Source organism: Cavia porcellus, unplaced genomic scaffold (genome assembly GCF_034190915.1).
Source record: "Cavia porcellus strain 051 isolate PalLab524CR breed Dunkin Hartley unplaced genomic scaffold, mCavPor4.1 scaffold_32, whole genome shotgun sequence".
Classification (NCBI taxonomy): domain Eukaryota; kingdom Metazoa; phylum Chordata; class Mammalia; order Rodentia; family Caviidae; genus Cavia; species Cavia porcellus.
Window position 1 is genome coordinate 45,299,322 of NW_026947515.1, and position 24,893 is coordinate 45,324,214.

General features: G+C 40.5%; 1 protein-coding gene and 1 pseudogene across 10 annotated transcripts in view; both read right to left on the minus strand.

Annotated features, from left to right (window-relative positions):
* Nucleotides 1–24,893, minus strand: part of Specc1 (sperm antigen with calponin homology and coiled-coil domains 1) — a 315,008-nt gene that overhangs the window by 198,978 nt on the left and 91,137 nt on the right. For all 10 annotated transcript variants that reach the window (XM_063242467.1, XM_005002069.4, XM_063242468.1 and 7 more), the window contains one exon: nt 13,038–13,173. In XM_063242467.1, coding sequence (XP_063098537.1) covers nt 13,038–13,173 — 136 coding nt within the window. The remainder of the gene's footprint in view (nt 1–13,037; nt 13,174–24,893) is intronic.
* On the minus strand, nt 8,822–10,067 carry LOC106026842 (arginine--tRNA ligase, cytoplasmic-like; annotated as a pseudogene).

The following is a 24,893-nucleotide window of genomic DNA, read 5'->3' on the forward strand; positions in this document are numbered from 1 at the left end:
AAAAAAAAAAAAAAAAAAAGAAGCTATGTAACATACATATTTTAATACCCTGAAGGAGCTTTAGGGTAAAAAGAGAAGCAATAACCAAAGTAATAATAGGATGCCTAGAAGGTACTTTAATAAAATCCATCATTCAGTTCTGACAACAACCTTAGTAAAACAGAAAGAGGAAAAACATTATTTCAAGCTGCCTTTCTGCATCATATTTAATGGCAAAGCACCAAAAAAGCATCCACAGTGGGGTGAAAACAAGTCAAGGACATCACTAGTGTTTAACACAACTCAGGTCACACGCAGAGCAGCAGGAACCAGAAAAAAAACCTAAAGACGGGAATGGAGGAGACAAAAGGTACTGTTCACTCGCAGAACATGTGGGAATCAAGTGGAAAGCACGAAAGCTAAGAGGAGGGGGCGGTGAGGAAGTGAGCCAGTCACAAGTATCCAAAAATTACCTAATCAGGAAACACAGTGAGGCGCCGTGGTGTTCCGTAATCTCAGCACTCTTGGGGGGGTTGCAAGTTCAAGTCCAATTTAGTAATTTACTGAGAGCCTGTCTCAAAAAAAAAAAAAACTGGCTGGGGATGTAGCTCAGGGCAGAGGTCCTGGGTTCCATTCCTACGACCCCCCCCCCAAAAAAGACCACAAAAGCCACAGAACAATGAAGCTGAGAAACCAGGTGCGTATCTGCAGTCCCACGTACTCAGGGAGCTCAGGCAAGAGCATTGCTGGAGTCCAGCATCGGAAGCCATCCTGGGAACCACAGTGAGACTCTATCTCAGAAAAAGAAAACCAAAAATAAACCTAAGAGCAGTGGTGCACACCTGCAATACCAGTTTCTTGGAAGGCTGAGGCAGGAGTGCAAGTTCAAGGCCAATCTGGGCAGTCTAGCAATGCCCTGTCTCAAAATAAAAAGAGCCAGGGATGCAGCGCAACAGAAAGTGCCTCCGGGTTCAATTCTCAGTGCCCCAAAGCAAAGCAAAGCAAAAGGAAAAACACTGAGTGTGTGCTTTGGCAGCACTAATATTAAAATTGGAATGACACAGAGATTGGCACGGACCTTGTTTGTGTAAGGATGGCATTCAAGTACATTTTGTATTTGGAAAAAATAAATTCAACAAATAAAGAATCCCATTTACAGTAGGAATAAAAACATAAAATGAAGGCACAAATGAGAAGGGGGAGGTGGGAAGGGGAGAGACAGAGAGAGAGAGAAGAGAGAGAGAGAGAGAGAGGCAGGCAGGCAGACAGACAGACAGACATTCTTGGGAGATGGAGGGAAAGCGCCCATCTTTCTGTATCACAGGCTTCTGGAAAGACCTGGAAAGACAGAAGCCTCAACCAGCTTTCTACCTTGTGCCAAATGGAAAGCCAGAGGAAAATGTGGAAAGGTCCCCCCGCCCCCTGAACCACATACTCCGAGGACATACAGAGCCACCGATCATGTGCAGCATAAGACTTAAGGGTGCAGTACCTTACACCCTGAGACCAAGGTTGTAACACTGTCACTGTGGGTTTATTCCACACACTGCTAAAGTGTATGGGTAAACAAAGTTGTGGTCCATCCGTCACACAAAATATGATTCAGGCTTACAGAGGAAAGAAACTCTGACATGAATGGATTTTAAGGCTATCACGGCAAGAGCAGTTAGTCAATTGCAAAAAAAGACTAATGCTGTATGGTCTCGCTCCTATATAGAATCTAAAACAGTCTAACTCCTAGAGACAGAATGGGGAGAAGGAAATGGGGTGCTGGCCCTCAGGGGATACAGTGTGCAAGATGAACTAGTCCTAGAGCACTGCTGTCCCTTCTATGGTGCTTCACACATAAAGATGTGTTGGGAGGGTAGATCTTATGCCAAGAGTTCTTGCCACAATTTGAAAATGAACTAAGTGATGAAAAAAATTAAAGGAAAATAAAGACATTGAATCCGAAAGATTACTTTTAATCACAAGATATATACACCAATAAACTCTCTTAACATTATAAAACAACAACAAACTCATTCCTAAGGCCCTGTTATGTTACAGCCTGTCAGCTCCAAGCAACCTCAGACCCCTTACCTGCCCCACCCCTGTCCTCGGATCCTCAGCACCTCCTCAGGCAGGTAGAGTGCCTGATGGCATCAGCACGTCCCCGAACCCAGCTCCACTGCTGGCCCTTGAGGCTCCCATGTCTGTGCATGCCTGTCTGCCCTTGTCACATACGCTGAACCTGCAGGCCTGAGGTGGCCCGGGTGGTCCCTTCCCCACTCCCAAATGCATAGCATCTATCTCAGAGACTCCCGCGGCAGCCCAGGCACTGTCTTCACCTCCTCGTCACTGTCATCTGCTGGGTCAGCCCCAGTCTCTCAATTCCCTGGCATATCCGATCCGCAGTTCTCCCGAGATGGTGTCAGAGGGACTGACTTTGCTCTCTGGCCTCTCACTTAGAAGACTTTCAACTTTCCCTTTTTTCCACTTTCTCTCTAGCAGGCTGCCTGTCCCCTGGTTTTTTTCTCGGCCTCTGTTTCCTAATCTGCAAGTCCTGGTCCCAGTATTGACTAAGTGTGGATGCAGACAGCTGGTTTCATCCCTTTCTGCCTCAGTGTCTGGTCTACAGAACAGAACAGTAATATGCTTCTGTCCCAGAGGCTTGTAGTAAGCACTAACAGAGACAGTATTTAGCAAGTACTTAGAACAGTACTGTTGTTAGTACCTACTGAGCAAAAAATGTCACTCACTAGTAATAATACTTCTATATAAGTGAACGTGGTGTAGAATAAAAACCAAAGATCCCTTCCAGCAGTAAACAGTGCAGCAGAAAAAACAACTTTGGAGTCAGGCCCTGGTTTGAATTTGGAAACGCTGCCAAACCTCCTTCACACACTAGAGGGTGATAAGAATATTTACCTGCTGTGTAGGAGGAGTCTGGATCTGCCTGGCATGAGCCCAGGGTCATTTCCTTCCCAGGTTGGAGAAGGCAGGCCCCACAGGTCAGAGACTAAGGTATTACCTGGTATGACATAAGTAACTGGAGAATGGCTGGGCACACTGCCTGGGGAGCAGACTGTTTTGACCTTGGAGACACAGCTGCTTTGTCCTCACTGATAACACTGAGATGTCCAAGATTCTGTGAACATTAAAGCCGTGCCCGGTCAAGACGAAACTAGACTTTAACATTTATTTCAACTTATTGAACTTTTAGAAAGTATTGACATCAGTTTAAAATAACATTCTTTTAAGTCTTACATGTACTATGCATGGAATCCTCTAAAGGAGCAATCTGTCCTCTTTTCCTGTTGCTGTTCATTTGTGGAGCCCCACTGGCCTCCTTACTGCTCCTTGGATATGTGGGCCATGGGCAGGTGCACCAGTGTCCAGTGGTCACCTGTGATGAAGTGGCCTTTCCCCTGCCCGCCTGGTTTAAGTTCCTCCTCCTCCATGCTCACTGCACACCTTCCTGAAAGACCTTTCTTTTGGACACCAGTGTATCCCTTTTGCTTAGAACAGCATCAAGCATGTGGTCAGCACTTAAAAAATATTTGTTGAGTCAATGAAAAAATAGAAGAAGGGTTTCTGGCATCAAATATTTAAACCATGCTTCAGAGCTAAGACTCAGACTAGGCCAGGTCTGCATTTTTTGACAAGAGCTGCCACCTGGTGGTGAGATTTCTTACAACTTTCTGAAGGCTTCCCCGGATCCACTTGATCCTGGGGTCCACTAGACCCTAAAGCTGTTTACAGAGCAGGTAGGAAATTACTACTAATGCCTGCACAAAGGGCACCTCAGAGAGAAGAGGAAGAATAAGAAATGACTGGAATTCAGATGTGTTAATAAAACTGATGACAGAAAATGGGAAAGAGTAGATACTCAGTGTGGACACTTGAGGTGGACATGGGACCTACACAGTCAAACTTGCAGTCAAGTTTCCCTCATCTGGGTACAATAGCTCATCTTTTTGAGAATGCAATGTGGTGGCAGATCAGAGAGGCTGACGCAGGGCGCAGGTGATGGGCTGCACACACAGCAGCTTCCCTTTACTGACTTTGGTGCTGCCAGGTTTTGTTCTGGCTGAAGAACTCTGGCGGAGCCCATAGGAGACAGCAAGGTCTGCATACTGGGGAGCAGAAACTGGCTTGATAGAAACATAAAGGAAAAGGCTTCTGGGAAATGTATGTCTCCCAGTGCAAGGGGTTCCAATGCCACCAGAGTTAAATGGCAGGTCAGTGCTATGTGTAAATATGAGGTGACACTAAAATTATTATCCCCAAAAGATGGAACAGTTTTGTGTGCTTCTAGGTCTGAGGGATTCTCTGTAAGAACAGATTAATTCCCAGGAAAGGCTGTAACACAGGCTGATGGTGGGTTGAAATACTGTAATTTTAAAATCTTAGTACTGTATGACCTTCTCATGACAAAGTCATTTTCAACATTAACACGGTCAGGTGTGTGACAGATAACTTGAGGCGACAGATGTGTCAATTACCCTTATCTGATTATACAGTACATATCTGACCTGGAGTGTCACTCTGTATTCTATGAATATGTGCAGTTATTGTGACAGTAAAAAGTAAAAATATTGGGGCTGGGAATTTAGCTCAGCGGCATAAGCGCCTGCCTTGCAAGCAGAAGGTCGTGAGTTTGATCCCTGGTACCGATAAAAAAAATAATAAAATAAATTAAAAAATAAAAAAAAATTAAGGGAAAAATTTCAATATATTGAAAGTTAATATCATGTTTGCATTAAAGAAAACAAGTTCATATGACTTGACAGTCATAAAAGGCTTCTGCCCTTAAGCATCTAATATAATTTATAACTTCCCTTTCAGAAGATATTAGCTGCAAATTGCAAATATGTTTTTGAATTCCTTTGATTCTTTTTCTTTACAGCTGAAACAGTGGAGAACTTCTTTAAGTCCTATGATCTGGCTGCTGCCCTTTCTACCACACGAAGTAATCCATCTTTGTGTCAATTGTATTAATATTTTAAAACCTGAGGGGGAAAAATTTTTTAAAAATCCCTGAACTTATGGCCAGCCCAGGACTTTCGTTTTCCTGTTTTCCATTCATGTTGGGCCTGGAATGTCTCGCCAAGGCCCACGTGTGAAAGGTCAGTCCTGCAGGAGAGGATGGATGTTTTGAGGGATGCAGGATAAGTGGGAAGGAGGTCACTGAGGATGATGTCAGGGGAGAGGATTGTGGGACCTCAGCCCCTTTTAAACTCTTTTGCTCCCTGGCCATGAAATGAGTTCTGCTCCACCATATCCCTCTCTGTGAGAAGCTGCTTCCTTGTGGCCCAAAATACTGAGACTGGCTGGTTGTGGACTAGAACCTTCAAGACTATAGGCTGAAATAAACCTTTTTATCGGTTTTTTTAGGGGTCTGCGGAGGTAGCTCAGTGGTAGAGTGCTTGCCTAGCATGTACCAGTCCCTCGGTTCAGTCCCTGGCACTACATACACACACCCTTACACACTTCTGTTTTTATAAACTGATTATCTCGGGTATTTTGTTACAATGACAGAAACACACATAGACAAAATGCAACCAAATATTCAAGTAACTACCCAAATACCACTGTACTATTTCAAAGGTTGCAGCACCCAAAGCAGAGTAGTGCTGCCTGCCCCTGCTCCTAGCCAGTGGCCCTAATAGTCTGGGATTCACCACGAAGGAGTCGGTTTGGGGTATCATGAAAATGTACAAAAGTCCATCCAGAAGCTAGTACCAAATGCCGAGCACTGTTTGTATTTAAGAGTAAAAACTTCAGGGGTAGTGGTATATAGTTCAGTAGTACAGCATACGCCTAGGTGTGTGAAGTTGAATTCTATCCCTATGATGACAAAAGAGAAGTGGGTAGGAAGGGGAAATTTATTATTTCAATATTTAACATATACCTTTCTTTGGGACCACCCTATAGTCAAAGAATTTAATTTTAGTAAAATAAGTGAATTTGAGTAGCTAGAAGAATAACAATGAGGTCTTATATTCCAAAAACGCATTAAAGTCTGTGTACATTCACATAAGTTTGTTCCAAGGATGCCACTGTGTAGCAGATACATAGTTACTTCATTCCCTTGATAAATAAGGGAGCTAGTGCCCCATGGGGCGTGGGGCCTGCCCAGGCCTTCTGATAGAATCTCGAGCACATATCATAAGCACATAATTCACTACCATGTAGTTAAGAAACACTGAAAAAGACAAGTAGAAGATGAAGGATTTGGCAAAGGAAACAAAGGACCTTATGTTGCTAATCTGCTTTAATTTTTTTATAGAAATCTTTATGTTAAATGTTTCAAATAGTACAAGAAAATCCAAAATAAAAAGTCTCCCTTCCTTCCTTTCAGGTATGGTAATTCTCCTCAAAGACAACCATTCTTATATCCTCATTTGTTCTCCCCTGTAAAAATTTTATGATTTCAAAAAACATTTATGATTTCAATATTTAACATATACCTTTTTTTTTTCTTTTTCCTTTTTATCGGTACCGGGGATCGAACTCACTCACGACCGCCTGCCCGCAAGGCAGGTGCTTATGCCACTGAGCTAAATCCCCAGCCCCTTCAATATTTAACATATACCTTTTTTTGGACAATTTTTTGGGGGTCACAGGGACTGTAACTCAGGACCTTGCTCTTGCCAGACAGGTGCTTGTGCTGTGAGCTACAGTCCCGGCTTTTGGGGGTGGGTACTGGGGATCAAACTCATGACCTTATGCTTGCCAGGCTTACAATATACTTTATGTTTTATCTATTTATTTATTTATTGGTCCAGGGATTGAACACACAACTTTGCACTTGCCAGGGAGGTGCTTCTACCGCTGAGCTAAACCCTCCGCCTACGATATACTGTAAGATGAAAACAAATGAGGCCTTACTATATAAATATAGTTATTTTCTCTTACTTATAATATACTACTAATTACATCATATACCTAATAATATCTTCAAGATCTTTCCCTACCAGTAGAGATAAATTTATGTTCATTTCCCTGGCTGCAAACAATTTGACTGGTTCAAAATCTCATTATTCAATCATTCTTGTACTGATAAACACTTATATCATGTCCAGTATATTAGGGTTATAAGTAGTGAGTCACCCGAGCATAGTGGTACATGTCTGCAATCCCACCACTTGGGAGGCTGAGGCCTTGGGAGGGAGGATCACTGTGAATTTGAGGCCAGCCTGGACAATACGGTGAGCTCAAAGTCATCTTAGAATACATAGTGAGATCCTGTCCCTTCCAAACAAAAACAAAAGGCAATAATGGTGCATCTAAACAATTTGCTCATAAATAGTGGCATCTTTTTTCAAGAATGTCAGGAATGTTAAATAGTGGACAGCAGAGAGGCTAGGGATATAGCTCAGTGGTCAAGCATAGGCAAGGTCCTCCATTCTATCCCTAGAAAAACAATAATAAAGACCAATAAAGAAAAGGATGTTATAAACAGTAGGAATCTTTGGTGAATTTTTATATACATTTAAAACTTAGTATTATCAAATTGTGTATCAACTATATGTAGTGTGCTCCTTATACCTTTCATAACATCAGCAAAGACCCCCTGCTTTGATTTTTTACTGATTTGTTAGGGGAAATCATACAGTGTGCATAATTCATGCTTTGATTAATATTCCTTAAACTGTTATGTGAGGCTTAGCACTGTTCTACTGGCTACCGGTATTCTTTTTATGTGAGTTACTTGTTTTTCTAGTGTACGCTTCTTCTTTCCCTTATGGATTTGTGTAAATTGTCTGTAAATAAGCCCTTTGTGACACATATTGCAAACGATTTTCTCCTTTCACAAAGCACTTGGTCTATTTACTTAATCATGTTTTTCATCTTTCCCTTTAAAATGACTTGTGTGTGTTCTTACTTAAGCCCAAGGCTAATACCTCAAATTAACTCTCTGATGTTTTCTCTTTGTACTTTCACAGTTTCATGTTTTATTATTTAAATCTTTATTCCATTTGAAATTTATTTTGATGAGAGAAATGAAATAGAGCTTCAGCTTTAATTTTTCCTAAAGCTTTAATCGGTCTTTTCTTAAAAAATGGAGCTGGGGATTGAACCCAGAACCCTACATGCTGTAAGCATGTGTTCTACCACTGAGCTACATCCTTAGCCCCTCATTCATTTTTTTAAATAGAAAAATTATCTTTACTAATTTTTATCTGCACATGATTATTTTTTAAAAAGCAGTGCTAATGACCACTGTGGTAAAAATGCAGTTCTTGAACCTCAAGAGGATCATGTTGGCTGAGTTTTGTTACAAGGACAGCGAGTCCCTTGGCTGTGACGGCAGAGACAGCTCCCTGCAGCAGCCACACATCCACCTTTTACGCTTTTCCAGTCAATGCAGTAGCAGCTACTGCGGGACTCTGTGGAAGTAGTTGCTAGGTCATACACTTAATCAGAGTCTACAGAGAAATAAGTCATCTAAAATCTTTTGCAAAATCCCAAGAAAATGTAAAAATTCATCGGCCTAATCTTTATCCTTTTTTGGGGTCAAAAATGATCTCGGTCTCCCGAGCCGCTTCCTGGCACACCTCTTCATCAGTACTGGCCAGACACTAGGGAAAACATACAACAAGCAAGCAGCTGTGATTCACCCACCACTTAGCATTTTGTCAAAGGAGAAGTCATGGTCAGCCATCTGGTTATGGGAAAGATCATCCTATTTGATACAGCCATAAGCAATAGATGTCCGGGCAGCTTTCATTTTCTGTGCCATTCAGATCTTGTCTCTCTCTTTTTTCTTCTATTTGCCCATGAACCATTTTTGTGTTTCACCTGAATGTATTTTTAAACTTCTTGTCTTCCTGTAACACCATGGGACACTTGATTTACCTTTAAGATTACGCCGATCCATCATTTGAGCAGCAGCAAACGTTTCGTTAAAGCGCACAGACGGCCACATAGACAGTCCTATCTGCTTTCCCCTCAAGTAGCCACTGTTTAATATCATAGTTATAACCACCATCTGACTTCACTGTGGTTCATGATATGGACCATCCTGGACAAACACAATCTTTCCGCCTTCATCCACTTCCACAAATCCTTTATCTTCAAACTCTTTCACAACATCACCTATCTTATCTTGACAGAAGGACTCTCCTGTCTTTATTAAGGCAATGCCCAATGCATTGTACATTTTATTAAACTCTTGGAGGGAACCATCACAAAGAAACTTCCAAAGTTGTATAATATCTGGATCCTTACTCTGAAGCGGAATGACACACTGATTTGCTCCTCTTCTTAGAGTGCTAAGAAAAGGCCTGAGTATCCCCAGCATGTGGTAAAACGGTCAGATAATCTAGAAGTTTATCTTGCAGGTGAGTGGTGAGCATGCCAAAAAGGATCCCCAACCTCCTACATGGTTTAGCCTGAGCATCTCGTATCTTGCAAATTCAAAGAGGCAGCACATACCTTCTCCTACAAGAGCTGGTCTGAAGTGGCTGCATGCCTTTCTAGCTATCCTGGGGAAGAAAAGTCCACTACAACCTTTTAATTCTCTCCAATGGCAGGGAGCTGAACTCCATTCATCAAGAGATTGGGCAACTATTCTGATACGAAATTCTTCCTTACGTGGACATTAGTGGAACCAAGACTAGCAATTTCAACTTTTTCAATATACTGATTACCTGGTAGGCGTTTGGTAATGTTTTCAGCAATTTCTCTTGGATTTACTGTCAGTTCTTTGGTTTTGAGCATCTGAGAGATGCCTATTACACTATTACACAGATAATCTCCAAATCTGGCTGCTGACTTGGTGTTTCTATCAGAGGAGGATTTCCCAAGTCTGGGTGTGCAGCCTTAATGGCACAACCAAATACTTCTTGAAGGCGGCTATTAATATCAGTCACATTTTAGTTGTCTGTTCTTTCCTGCCTGAAGACTGTTTCGAAGAATATTTAATTAGTACTTTAATTTTAAATTTTCTTCTTGCAAGAGCTACAAATTTGGAAAAGTTTCCAAACAGTTATAGATTTTCAACTGGTCAGTTTCAGCAGTCAGAGGCTTAATCTTTTTTCCTGCTGCAGCAGCCACATGGAACAGGGAGCCACCAACACGCCCATTCTCTTCCTCATTCATCATTTTTGAGCGAATTGCCCATCCATAAAAAAAGCTACCTTTGAGCTCACCTCCCTGATAAGCGGCTGCAGTGTGGCAGACTGTGGTCCTTCCCGGGGGAGGACCACCAGCGTCTCCTGAGATCCGCGCCATGTTGGAACTTAGGACACTGGGAAACCAAGCAACCAGCCTGCCTCCCTGCTAAGCAATAGTGAACTTACTGGTGCATGGCCTAAAGTCTAACATCCCAATTCCTCTACGCCCGTTCCCCTGCCCCCTGTTAGCAATGGGAACCAGAAATCTGAGCATCTCTTGGGAGGTTGACCATAGCAAATAAGGGGGATTTCCTTCTACCATCTCTTTGAAGGCAAATATTTTTGTTACTGTTTTGCTTTATTCTGATTAATGGTACTGCTCTCTTCAATATTCTGTTTTGATAAGTTCTATAATGTTCTATATTTCATTTCAATTTGGTATACATGATTGAAAGAACAATTATTGTAAAGATAACGAAATACCTATTACTGTTATCCCGGTAACCTGCTGTGAAGTTCTGTACCAATTTCACTACACGATGCCAGTTGGCTTTATTCAGTCTTGTTCTGTTGTATTTTACTACTTTCAAAATAAAAAAAAAATGCCACAAAAAAGAACCAGTTAACAATGAAAGACTGAGAAATAACACCAACAAGAAAACAGGGAAAGTAAAGAAATAGAAAGCATAAAAGAAAAGTTAAGAGATCTAGAAGGTGAAAGAAGTGCTGGCTTCTACGGATAGATGACTCCAGGATAGAAAAAAAAATAATTACTGAGAAAAGAAAATATTTGAACAATTTAAATTAGGTTAGAATTTAATGAGAAGAGCAAGGAATTAAAATGTTCCATTATTTGGAAATATAAGCCATCTGAACTTCAAAACCTCTCATATCTTAATGATGAAATTCTGAACGAAATTTAAAAATGCTTTAAAGTGAAGGGCATTTTAAAAATAATGGCATTTTTAAGTGTACAAACTTTTAAAAAGTGACATATACAGTGTTTTTCTGAACGTAATAAGGTCAGCTAAAATAAATAATAAAAAAGGTTGCTTCCAAAAAAAAAAAAAAAGCCACCTTTATGCTGCACTAAGTCCACCGTGTACCCTGAACTTTCTCCAATGCTCTTAAGTGCCAATATGCTTATGGTTAGTCCCTTGATTATCCGTTTTCAGAATTTTCCTGATTATTTTAGAATATTTATTATTCTCTATTAGGATTTCTCAACAAAGGTACTATTGACAGTTTGAGAAGTTAACTGTCTGGAATCGTGTGCATTTACAATGTTTAGCAGCACTTCTGCCTTCAGCCCACTAGATGTCAGTATCACCTCCCAGATGGGACACCAAAATGTCTTCATATATTGTCAATCGCTGAAAACCAATGAGCCCCCAGTGAGAAATGTTTAGATGAACCCTAGTATCGTTTTATCCATGTTTCTACCCCTGAGTTTTCACTGATTTTTTACTTATGATGAAAATTGCAGCACAGGATAACTTAGGGGTCCCTATTCTATTTAATATGTTATACTAACTCATTTGTTATTATAGTTAATCTTCTGTTCCTAAAACCATGTATTCTGTCCTTCCACTTATTTATATCTTCTTTGAAGTGCATAAACTTTTCCTCTAAAGGATTTTAAGATTTTAAAAATATTATAAATTCTTCAACTATTAAGTTTATTCCTAAGTATCTTCATGCCTTCATAAATGGCACTATTTCTTATATTATCATTTTAAGAGGTCACTGATATGAAAGCTACTTATTTGTCTATATAACTATGTATATATCTACTATCTATTTGTATAGAGATGAGTCTCACTATGTTACCAATCTGGCTTCAAACTTCAAATTACCTTCCTGTCTCAGCCTCCAAATAGCCTGGACTCTAGGTGCACATCACTGCAGCTGGCAGGATACATCTGTTTTTATCAGAATCTCTATACATTTAAAATTTATCAAGAGTTTATTATTAAATGAAAAAGATTGTTAATTGTATTAAGTACACCTTCCATATCTATCGTGGTGACCATGTGGTTTTTCTTCTTTGGCTTATTAATACTGTATGCTAGATTATATTCTGATTATCTAACATTAATTCATGCTGAGACGGCATGACTCCACTTGATTGTGATGTACACTACTGTTCTTTTAATCTCTTTTTGACTCCAACTTGCTAACATTTTGATCTCACATTTTTGCACTAATATTTGAGAGTAAGACTCTGTCATCATTTTTTGGTAGTGATTTATTAACTTTTAGAATCAGTATTAGGCTCACTTGATAAATATAAGATGTATTCCTATTTGTTGGGTGTTAAAACCAAATGTGTATGTATATTTAGTATACAATCACTCCTTAAAACAGTAAAACATGTTTTATGTTCTATGGAAACATCAGGCCATTCCCTTTACCTCCAAAAGATGTGTATAAACTTCAAAGGTTCAACTTTTTGAAAAGTGAATACAGTAAATTAAAATATGCCTCTGGAAAAGTACTCTGCAGTGTAATGTTCTATAACAAGAGCACAAAACCTTAAGTGTACCAACATTCAACACCATTACAGGTTAATGATGATATATTTATTTTTCTATTGTAGACAATTTAACACTGTTGGAAGCTGCATTTTAAGAGCAAGACCACAAAAAGCCTAGCTATCTAATATACATGTACAAACACATTTCATACCGAGATGACCCCAGGAACACACATCACATTGCCTGGCTCCCAAAAGCATTTTACAAACATGGTAACAAGAAACCCTCTAGGGGCACAGAGTAATCACAGCACTCCCTCCCCACTGGCTGTAAACTCCCTGTGGCAAGGACACTGTCTAAAACAGTTCCTGGCACAGAGTAAGTGTTCCATAAATATCTGATGAAGGGAGGAATATATGAATCGCTGACATGCTTTCACATGGCCAAGATGAACGGCCACCTGGGCTCCTCCTACCTGCAGTGGTCCTCAGGCGGCTCTCGGCAAGCTCAGAGATGGCTCCGGATGTTGCAGTCTTTTTCAGTCGCGCTACCCCTGATGAGGAGGTACTTCCGGGCTTGTTGAGCATGTCCTCGCTACTGGCTCTCTTGAGCTATGAGAGATGGTAGAGGGAAAGAGAGAAAATGAAAGAGTGCTGCATCCAAAATGTTCTGAAGGACATTCTAGAGAGAGATAAGACTACCACTCCATGAACCCCAACACAGTGAATCCACCAGGCAAGGCATGTAAATAAACAGAGGAGGAAAAAGAGAGAATCAACAACAGGAAAATAACACGACAAGGATAAATCAGTACGTATCAGGTATAACCATCAATGTAAATGGCCTTAATTCATCAATCAAAAGAAACAGACTGGCAGAACGAATCAAGAAGAAAGGTCCAACAATATGCTGCCTACAAGAAACACACTTAACTCAAAAACAAATTCATAGACTGAAAGTCAAAGTATAGGAAACAATATTTCATGTGACAGGAACCCAGAAAGAAGCAGCTGTAGTTATTCTATTTGTAGGTAAAGCGGATTTCATGCTAAGACTGATTAAGAGAGACAAAGGACCTAGTAAAGGAAACAATCCAAGAGGAAGAGATAACAATCATAAATATATCTGCAACAAATAACAGTGTACCCAACTATAAAAAACAAATATTAATGGACACTAAAAATAAAATAACCACTAACACAATTATAATGGGGACCTCTGTGTGATCTGTCACAAATAGATAAACCAGACCAAAAAAAACCAGCAATGGCCTCCCTGGTAAGCAGTGACAGTGTGGGCAGACTGCAGCCCCTCCAGGGGGAGAACCACCAGTGTCTCCTGAGATCTGTGCCATGTTGGAACTTAGGACGCTGGGAAACCACGCAACCAGCCTGCCTCCCTGCTAAGCAATAGTGAACCTACTGGTGCACGGCCTAGAGTCAAACATCCCATTTCCCCCACCCCTCTTCTCCTGTCCCCCTGTTAGCAAATGGGAACCAGAAATCTGAGCATCTCTTTTGAAGTTGACCATAGAAAATAAGGGGGATTTCCTTCTACCATCTCTTTGAAGACAAATATTTTTATTACTGTTTTGCTTTATTCTGATTGATGGTACTGCTCTATTCACTATTCTGTTTTGATAAGTTCTATAATGTTCTGTATTTCATTTTATTTTGATATACGTGATTGAAAAAACAACTATTGTAAAGATAACGAAATATACTGTGATACCTATTACTGTTATCTCGGTAACCCGCTATGAAGTTCACTACACAGTCTCAGTTGGCTTTATTAAGTCTTGTTCTGTTGTATTTTACTACTTTCAAAATAATAAAAAAAAACAGCAATGAAACACACAATTCAACCTTACTTTTGAACAAATGGACTCAGCACATGTTTATAGGATGTCCCACCCCACAATATCAGAATACACATTCTTCTCAGCTGTATGTGGGATATTCTCCAAAATGGTCCATATACTAGCTCATAGGTCATGCTTAAATAAATGCAAAGGAACTGAAATTATCCCATACACATTATCGGCCATAGTGCAATGAAATTGGAAATCAATGGTGAAAGAAACCACAAAAACTTCATAAGCACATGCAAATTAAGTAACATCCTCCTGCCAGCAGCAGCCATGTGGGCTGGGAAGAGAAACAAGAAGAAGCTGGTCCTTTCCTGTGAGCCAGTGGAGGCCATGTGGGCCAGGGAGAGAACAAAGAGGGAAATAATTGCTTCCTGTGAGCCAACTGGGGCATGGGCTGGGAGACAAGAAGTGCAGAGAATGGGGCTGGGGGTTTAGCTCAGCGGCATAAGCACCTGCCTTGCAAGCAGGCAGTCGTGAGTTTGATCCCTGGTACCGATAAAAAGGAAAAAGACAAAAAAAAAAAAAAAAGAAGTGCAGAGAAGCATCCACCGACCCCTGTAAGCAACTGGCTGCTTCAGAGAAACACAGCCTGAGGTGATAGCTACTGAAGTAAAAAAATAACTTAATGCTTGTATTGTTTGACTGATTTTGCAGGCCTGAAGCCAGTAGTCTGAGCATGTGTTTAGAGGATAACAATATGCAATAGAGCTTCTGAAGGGGGTAGCCATTGTTAATTCCCTATCATCTCATTTTAAAGTCCTGTGCCATTTTCTTTGTTTTGTTTACTTTGGTTTTATTCTGTTTTGTTTAGTTTGATTTTATTATATCTGATGGCATGGACAGCTATTTTGAAGATAACAAGATATATTATTGTAGCCATTGTTGATTTCCTATTATCTTGCTTTGAAATCCTATATCATTTTCATTGTTTTGATTTGATTGGTTTCATTCTGTTCTTTTCTTTTTCTTTTTTTATTGGTACTAGGGGTCGAACTCACGATGGTGTGCTTGCAAGGCAGGCACTTATGCTGCTGAGCTATATCCCCAGTCCCTGTTTTATTTTATTGTTTTATTTTATTGTATCTTATGGTATGGAAAGCTATTTTGAAGATAAGAAGCATTATGGTAGCCATTGTTGGTTTCCTTTTATCTTGTTTTGAAGTCCTGTACCATTTTCCCTGTTTTGTTTTGATTTGCTTTATTGTGTTATTTTGTTTGGCTTTATTTTCTTTAAAATAATGATAAATAAACACCCTCCTGAACCACCAATAGGCCACAGATAATGATAATGCCAATACAACATACTGGAACTTATGGGACACAATAAAAGCAGTCCTATGTGGCAAATTTACAGTGGTGAAATCCCAAATCAGAAAAACAGAACCACCTCAAATGAAAAACCTAATGTTGAACCTCAAAATTCTAGAAAAAGAAGAATAAGTCAAGCACAAAGCTTGTACAAGGAAGGAAATTATAAAGATCAAGCAGAAATCCATGCAATTGAGACTAAGGAAACAATACAAAAAATGAATCAAATAGTTGGTTCTTTGAAAGATATAAAATTGAAAAACCCTGAGCTGGGCATGGAGGCACACTTCTGCAATCCCAGTACTTGGAAGAGGACAAGGCACAGGATCATTGCAAGTTCGATACCAGCCAGGGCTACAACGTGAACCCAAAGCCAGCCTGAACTACATACATAATGAGACTGTCTCAAAAAGACCAAAACAAGCAAACAAACAGAAACTCTTAACCAAACTTATAAGAAAAAAGAAAGAAACAAAACACTCAAATCCACGTACTAGGAATGAAAAGGATGAAAATACAACAGATCTTGCTGAAATTTAGAAACTCATCAATACCCACTTTGAGAACCTGTATTCTAGTAAGAAGGGAAACCCAGAGAAAGTGGACAGATTCCTAGGTACATATGAATCACCAAAGCTGAATCAATAAGATATAAAAATTCTAAATAAGTCAATGAAATGTAAGATGTAATTAAAAACCTCCCAAAAAAGAAAAGTCTAGGTTCTGATGGATTCATGGATTCACTGCTGAACTCTATAAGAAATTTAGAGAAGATTTAATGCCCATGCTCCCAAACTCTTTAATGAAATTGAAAGGGTAGCAATACTCCCTAACTCAATCTTCGAGGCAAGTATTACCCTGATACCAAAATCAGAGAAAGATCCACAGAAAGAACCACAGGTCAATCTCCCTAATAAACATAGACACAAAAGTCCTCAATAAGATACTGGCAAACAGAATGCAGCAGATCATCAAGGAGATTATACACCACAATTCAGAAGGATTCATGTCAGGGATGCAGGAATGGTTCAACATATATAAACCAATAAATGTAATAAACCATACTAACAGAAGCAAAGACAAAAATCATATTATCATTTCATACACACAGAAAATGCATTTGACAAAGTCCAACATCCTTTCAGGATAAAAACCCTTCCTAAAATTGGAATAGATGATCTTTATCTCAATCTGTAAAAGCCACCTATGACAAACTAACGGTCAGAATCATACCAAATGCACAAAAACTGAAAGTTTTCACTCTAAAATCAGGGGCAAGACAAGGATGCCCACTGTCAATACAGTTCTGGAAATATTAGCCAGAATAATTAGACAAGAGAAAGAAATAAGAGAAATAAAGATAGGAAAAAAAGAAGTTTAAACTATCATTATTTTGGATGCCATGGTGATCTACAAAGAAGGCCCCCCATATACCAAGACTTCCACACTAAATAATCAAGTTCAGTAGTGTAGCTTGATACAAAGTGGACACTCAAAAATCAACGGCATTCCTGTACACAGATAACAAACTCACTGACAGGTAAACTATGGAAGTAACACCTTTCACAATAGCACTCCAAAAATCGATTTACCAAGGAATTAATCTAATAAGGGAAGCAACAGACCTTTCCATGAAAAGCTACAGTATTCTGAACAATGAGATCAAAGAGGATATCAGAAAATGAAAGATATCCCTGGATCTTGGATAGAAAAAGCCAATATACTGAAAATGACCATACTTCCAAAATTACACAAATTTAATATAATTCTGATAAAAATACCAATAGCATATCTCACAGAATTAGAGAACACAATCCCAAAATTCATTTGGAACTATCAAAGACCAAGAATAGCAAAAGCAATTTCAGACAATGAGGGGGAGGCAAGGGGCATATAATCCCTGAGTTGAAACTGTACTACAAAGGTACTGTGATTTACAAAAAAACAGCATTGTACTGATTAAAAACCAGAGCCAGGATCAATGGAACACATAAAAGATGCAGAAACAACCTCAAACATACTTGGCCACCTTACTTTTGACAAAGGAGCCATATACCCTCCCTGGAAGATAGACTTTAATAAATGGTGCTGGGAAAACTGGCTTTCCACATGCCAAAGATTAAAATTAGACCTACAGCTTTCACCATGCACTAAACTAAAACAAAAATGGGTCAATAATCAAATACTAAATCTACTGGAAGATAGAATAGGCAGAACACTTAAATACATTGGCTTAGGCAAATACTTTATGAGCACAACCCTGATCGTACAGGAACTATCACAAAGAATCACAAGATAGGATGTCACCTTATTAAGAAGCTTTTGCACCACAAAAGAAACCACCACTAGGAGTACAGCTCCACAGCACAGCTCCTGCCTGGCAGGTAAGTACAAAGTCCTGAGTTTGATTCCTGGACACACACACACACACACACACACACACACAAGCAGGAGCTCTTGAGCTCATACTGATAATCAGTGAATGTGGTAGACAGATTTTCCTGAAGAAACCACCAATAGACTAAAGAGACAACCCACAGTATGGAAAAAAATTGCCAGCTGTTCCTCAGACTACTATCTGAGGAATATATATCTATGAAAGATGCTCCAAATTTAAAGACCTAGTCCAAAAATGAGCATCTGAAATGAATAGACACTTCTCAGATGAAGTACAGCCAGCAAATAAATGTATAAAAAGATGTTCAAAATCACTGCTCATTCAAGATATGCAAATTAAGAAATTAATTTGCATTCAAGATATGCAAATTAAGAAAGAATGGCTATTATCAAGAAATCAACCAATAAATGCTGGTGCGACTGTGGGGAAAAAGAAATTCTTTTCCACTGTTGGTGGGAGTATAGACTGATGCAACCACTGTGGAAATCAGTGTGGAGATTCCTCAAAAAACTAGGACAAGAGGTTCCATTTGCCCCAGCTATTTTCCTTCTTGGTATTGTCGTGAAAGAATTAAAAGAATCATACTGCAGCAATATATGCACACTCATGATTATAGTGGCACAGAATATGATAGCTGAATCTTGGAAACAGCCCGAATGCCCATGAACCGATGTGTGGATAAAGAAGATGTGGGTTTTTATACAGTGAGGTACTACTCTGTCATAAAGAAGGATAAGCTTGAGACATTCTAGCTAAATGGATGCACCTTGGGACCATATTCTCAAGTGATATAAAGTGGACACACATTTAAATACCACATTGTTTCTCTGATGTGAGAAACCAAAAGTGTAAATATGGACCAAAATGTGTAACAAATGTTGGGAAATGAGAAGAAAATGTTCACATTGGAAAGGGAACAAGGGAGGGGGAAAGAAAGGGAGAAGGGAAAAAAGAATCGAAGAAAAACATGGAAATAAAGCTTTTTTAAGTGAGGGAGGGAAGTAGGGTTGAAAGGAGAGGAGGGGAATGGGAACAGAAGAATCAAAGACGTATCAAATACAGGTGCAAAGTCCCTATGGTGCTTGTTACCATTATGTTTATCTACAATGTACCAGTGGAATTTTAAAAAAGGTAAAAAGAATTATATAAAATCCTTCTCAACTATTATTTAAAACAGAAGTAACGAGAACTGTGATCCAACAGAGCATCCAAGCAGAACTATGAGCCATTGGTCTGGACACAGTGCCAGCACTCTGAAAAAACTGGAAAGCTAGAGAAACTTGCTCCTCTTCACTCACAGGTCAGAATATGATCTCATTTTCCAAGAACGGAATAAGGTTATTGTGCACTGTATTACACTCCAAATACAGTTATATCTTCTGTGTGCGGGGGTTTTCTTCCAAGACTTCTAGTTGATCCCTCAAAGCTCAGATAGTACTGAACTCTATGTATGCTGCACTGCATTCTTACCTAGATCTCAGCAATCTTTTCCTTTCCTTATTAAATAGAAAACTTTCAGCTTTTCTTTCAAAGGAAGCACCATCTAATAGCATATCTGAGTTGCCAACCTCACTGCTCTTGTACTTTGGTGTTGATACTAAGTTAAATAACAGTTTTTTGAACCCAAGCATGAAGATATCTCAGCAGCAGGTCTGATGATGCACACAGGTACCAAGTGGCCAGGGGGGAGACACACACAGCAATGATTATGAATAAAGGGGTGGTTTTCATGGGCGTGGCACAAGGTTCCATCACACTACTCAGAATGGCACGCAACTTACAACTTAGGAAGAGATGATTTCTGGATGTCCATTAAATATATTTGAACTGTGGCTAAATGAAAATGTGGAAAGTGAAAACACAGATAAGAGAGACTACTATAAAGGTTAAAAAGACAATGGTTTCTTGTTGGAAGAAGAAGGAGGAGGAGGAGGAGAAGAGATTTGAAGAAGAAGGAAGTGTGCGGGTCATGGGTATACTAGAGCCCAGTGGTGGAACATACGCCTAGCATGTGTGGGGCCCTGAGTTCCATCCCCAGTACCACAAAAAGAAGAAAAGAGCTCTAAGAAGCACAAAAGCTAGGATAGAGCAATGGACACAAACATTCAGGTGCAGTGGTACACATCTGTAATCCCAGCTTCTTGGGAGGCTGAGGCAGGAGGATTGCAAATTTGGGCCCAGATTAGACAGGAATCAGCCCAATTTTGCAGGAATCAGTCTCAAAGTAAGAAAGGTGCCGGGAAGACTACACAGTGGGAAAACCTTGGATTCAAACCCTAGTACTAGGGCGAGGGGAGAGGAGTGCTAAACAATAAACATCTGTAAACAAAGGAAGAGAAACCATCTGAGTATCCACCATTGCTCAACAGCAAGCACTCCGTGCATCAGTTCTCATGGAAAATGTGACCAAAGGCAAGAAAAAACTTTCTCTGAGGCTGGAAAAACACTGCTACTGGATGAGAAGAAGGAGGCAGAATCCCGCCACTCTTTCTTACCTTCTTCCCTATCATGAAAAGGAAAAGAAAAACATTTGTGGAAAAGTAGTGAAGTCTGAAGACTCCTAAATGAGCTCACACTTCTGGCCCAGAAAAACTATGTTTCGTGTTAATGAGAAAAAACTGCAAATAAATTCTCTCAACCACCGTTCAGTCTTCTTTAAAGAACACCACTGGAGAGAAAGATCCAGAAGACTGGACAGATGTTCAGAGCCATCCTAACACCTCTGACATTTGGAGCAGACAGGGTGAAACGGCCCTCAAGTCGATGCAGACACAGAGCACAACCTCTGCCTGTCACCCTGGCTGAGGACCGGAAAGCCCTGCTTGTCCTCCGCTGGCTTCAGGAACACAACACCGAGAGTGAGAAGTTTAAATATGTACAAAATTTTAAAAAATCCATTTTGTATCACTTAGACAAGTATAACTATCCACTTCCTGAATAGCTCGAAAGAGAAGTAAAAAGCACCAATACCAGGTGTCATGAGCTCAGCAGGAACTCGAACCCCTGGGCTGGGAAGGGCTGGTAACAACCGCTGTGAAACCCGGCAGCATCTATATTACAGCTAAATATTTTCACCTGTGCTGTACAGTGCCCCTTTTTGCTCTGTACCCAAGAGAAGTGAGTACATAGATTCATCCAAAGAATGCTCGTAAAATCTTCATTTGTAACAACGCTAACATCTTCCATCAGAAAGAGAAATCAATGGAAAGTACAGAGCAACTGGAAAAGAATTATTGCCATACTAACAAATACGTGGCTCTCATAAATATCACACTGAGTCAAAGAAATCAGATGCAGACAAGTTTATACTTCCTAATTCAATTTACATGAAGTTTAAGAACCAAACAATGGTGAAAGAAGTCAGGCTATCAGTTTCCTCTGAGTGAGTAAATTATATCTGAGGAGTATTCTGGGTACTGAAAGGTTCTATATTCACGTTGGGTGGTAGTTACACAGGTTTAGACTTACCCAAGCATCCAGTGAGCCATGTAGCTAAAATTACTTTGCACACTTATGGTATGCTTTGTTAAAAAAAGAAAAAGAAGGCTGGGGATGTAGCCCAGAAATAGAATACTTGCAGGGGACCCTGGATTTGATTTTTCTCATCACAAAAAGATAACAAAAAGAAAAGAAAGAAAAGAAAAGAAAATTTGGGTGGAAGTTGTTTGCAAATTGGTTAACATACTGGTTTCAACTCCTGCAAAAGTAAATCTACTTTTGTTTTAATTCTTAAAAATTTTTATTTGGTAAAATAAGTGTTACTGTTTATATCTAAACTATCCCCCAAAGCCTCATGCACTCCCAGGGGGGGCTTCTGGGAGTGTCTGGATCTCACGTGACACTGGATTGTTCCTCTGTTGGTTCAGTATGGTTCTGGGTGTGGCTGGCTGGATTTATTGAAGACAGAAGACCCAATCTGTGGCATCGCCCAGGAGCTGGTAGCCTTGATGGAATATAGAAGGGAAGGAAAACTGGTTGCCTGCTGCCTCCTGCCTGCACACCAAGAACTCTCTCCTCTTCCATGCCCTTTGGCCATACTGTCCTGCCTTGGAGCCAGCCAACTATGGACAGAAACCTGTACAAACTGTGGGCGAAAATAAATCTCTCTTTCTTATTTGTGGGTTGGGTATTTTGCCCCCGCAACGAGGAAGTAACTAAGACAATAAGCATAGCATTAAGTTTAGCATTTTAACTGCTTTAAATAGACAATTCAGTGGCATTAAATACAATCACAATGTTAGGCAGCTATCAACATCATTCATCTCAAGAAATTTTTAATTATCTCAAACTGAATCTCTACTCATTAAATAGCTCTCATTGCTTTAAAGTCTTAGTATTACCCAAGCAATTGTGATTAAGATATTAAAAACACATTATTGATTTTTAAAATAATATTAAAAGGATGCTTTGTGTGTACTTGCAGTTAGATGGCCACAGGATTGTATTTTTTGGACAACAGCATAGTCCACTGGTTAAGCAATCAGAGAAATCCTACACTTGAACTGACACAGAATTGCATTATTGCCCTTCTTATAATGATTCTGTAACTGTCCTCCCAGCTCCCGTCTCAGGGTAAAAAGGTTTCTTTGCTCAGCCTTTCTAACCTCTCAAACCATCGGTCAAATCACTAATATAGTATGCGCTCAATATTAAATGACCACAGTCGGTTAATGTCAGCAGCTTTTTCTCAACAGAAAGAAAAAAAAAAGAATATTCACTCTGCCAAGAATCATGCCCAGGTGCCTCTCTAGTCCCCAAAGGAAAATCAATTCTGATTTTAGCCTTTGAAAATTTCCAAGATGATGCCACAAATGAAAAGCGGAAACCACTGCAATTAATAATTCTTAACACAATAGTGCAAGGAAAACACACTTGGCTCTGTTCTTCCCTTATCTGACTTGCTGGTATTACTAAAATCAGCAAGTCTGACTTGAAGTACAGAATTATCAAACTCTTTAGCAGAAAGCCCAGAGGGCAAGGGCTCAGTCTGCAATCACAACAGGAATCCAACAACGATGGCTCTACCATGGGGGCCAGAAGTGAAACTACCACGGCCTCCATCCTGCCACTGAGCCGAGCCACAGAGCTCGCCCTGCCCACTCCAGTCTGCCGGTTCCTAGAAGGGTGGAGTCGTGGTGAGATGAAAGGGCAGACAGCAGAAGGTAGGTAGGGGTAAGCAATAGGAAACTCACTTTGGGCACTGTAAGCAGGCTTGGCCCAGCAATAAAGGTGGCACCAGTGATCAAAAGAATAGCAACAGAATCCAGCCGGGACGAATAGTGACTTAGCAAGACACTGTCTCAAATTAAAAAATTAAAAGGAATCATAGCAGCAGCAGTGACCAGGATGAATGATCAGGGGACTGTGGCACTGCACTCAACACTGGAGGGTCGCCAAGTGGAGGACCTGAGGATCTCTGCAAATAACCTCTGAGATACACACTTAGAGTTTATTGTTTTGGAGGGCAGGGAGAAGTGGGAGACAAGGACCTGGGATAAGGAATCTCCATCTGCCAGGCTCCCAGCAGTCACCCTGGAGGGAGGCAGCCCCAGGGGGGTGAAGAGTGTGCACCCAGGCTGTGCAGAAGGACACCTCCCCTCCTTAACACTATGCTAGGACTGCATCCCTCTGCCTTTGATCTATCTCTGTTCCATCACCCTGAACACTATAATTTAGCTAAGTGTCTACTGAAAACCTACTGCAGGCTGGGTGTGCAGTCTTAGTTTATGTAGTGTGCTTAGAACGCATGTATCCTTTACTCAGAGTATGAATGTCAGAAGGAATGAGTGGGCCCTGCCTTGTGGTGGTGCACACCTGTAATCTAAGCACTCAGGAGGCTGAAGCAGGAGGATCGTTGAGAGTTCAAGACCAGCCTGGGTTACAAGCGAGCTCAAGGCCAGCCTGAACTGCATAGTGAGATGCCGTCTCCAAAAGAAAAAAAAAGAAAGGGCCCTGCCTACTCAGAGTTAGCAATTTATGGGGCCAATTCCTGTACAACTCTGCAAAACACAATGTAGGCAGTATGAGCTGCAGAAAAACAAAATGTTGCCTAGATACACAAGAGTGGGGAGAGGCCCAAGACCACACAGAAGAGGTGATGATTAGATTTGCATCAGGCAGAAAGGGTGGTGAAGCATTCTGGAGGGGGCAGAGAGCAGAGAATGAGGAGTGTCAGACACTTGTCCCATTAGTCCCTGGGGGGAGGGCTTGGGGTCTCAGCTCCTCTACTGCCTAGGGTACAAGGATAAAGGATTCAAACAGCTTCCAGCAGACAACGGGCACATCCAAGCATATTAAACCAAGCACATTATGTGGCTGGATCTGTTTTGGAAAACCACCTCCGTGAGCAGAGTGGGAAGCAGAGGCATCAAGGTGAGGGAGCAGGTGGTGGGTGGACAGATCCAGCCGGAGGAGGTTGAAGTAGAGGTCTTATTTTGAAGATAAGAAAGATAAGCTTTTGTGGAGGTTCAGGTGTAGAATTAAGAGCTTGGGAAGGTGGAAGAGAGCAAGGATGGGGGTTCAGCGCAGCACCACATAGGGGTTCTTCTAGGTTCTTTACCTGAACGTTCCTTTCCATTCCAACCACAATCCTCTGATGTACATGAAACACAGTAAGTAATTTGCTCAAGACTGTGTCGATGAGGCAAGTTGGGATCTGAACCTAACACTGTGTTTCCAAGACCTATAATTTATCCTTGACACCACCAAGTTGAAAAGCAATGAGAACCAGAGGCCAGGAGCCTCCTGGCCACCTC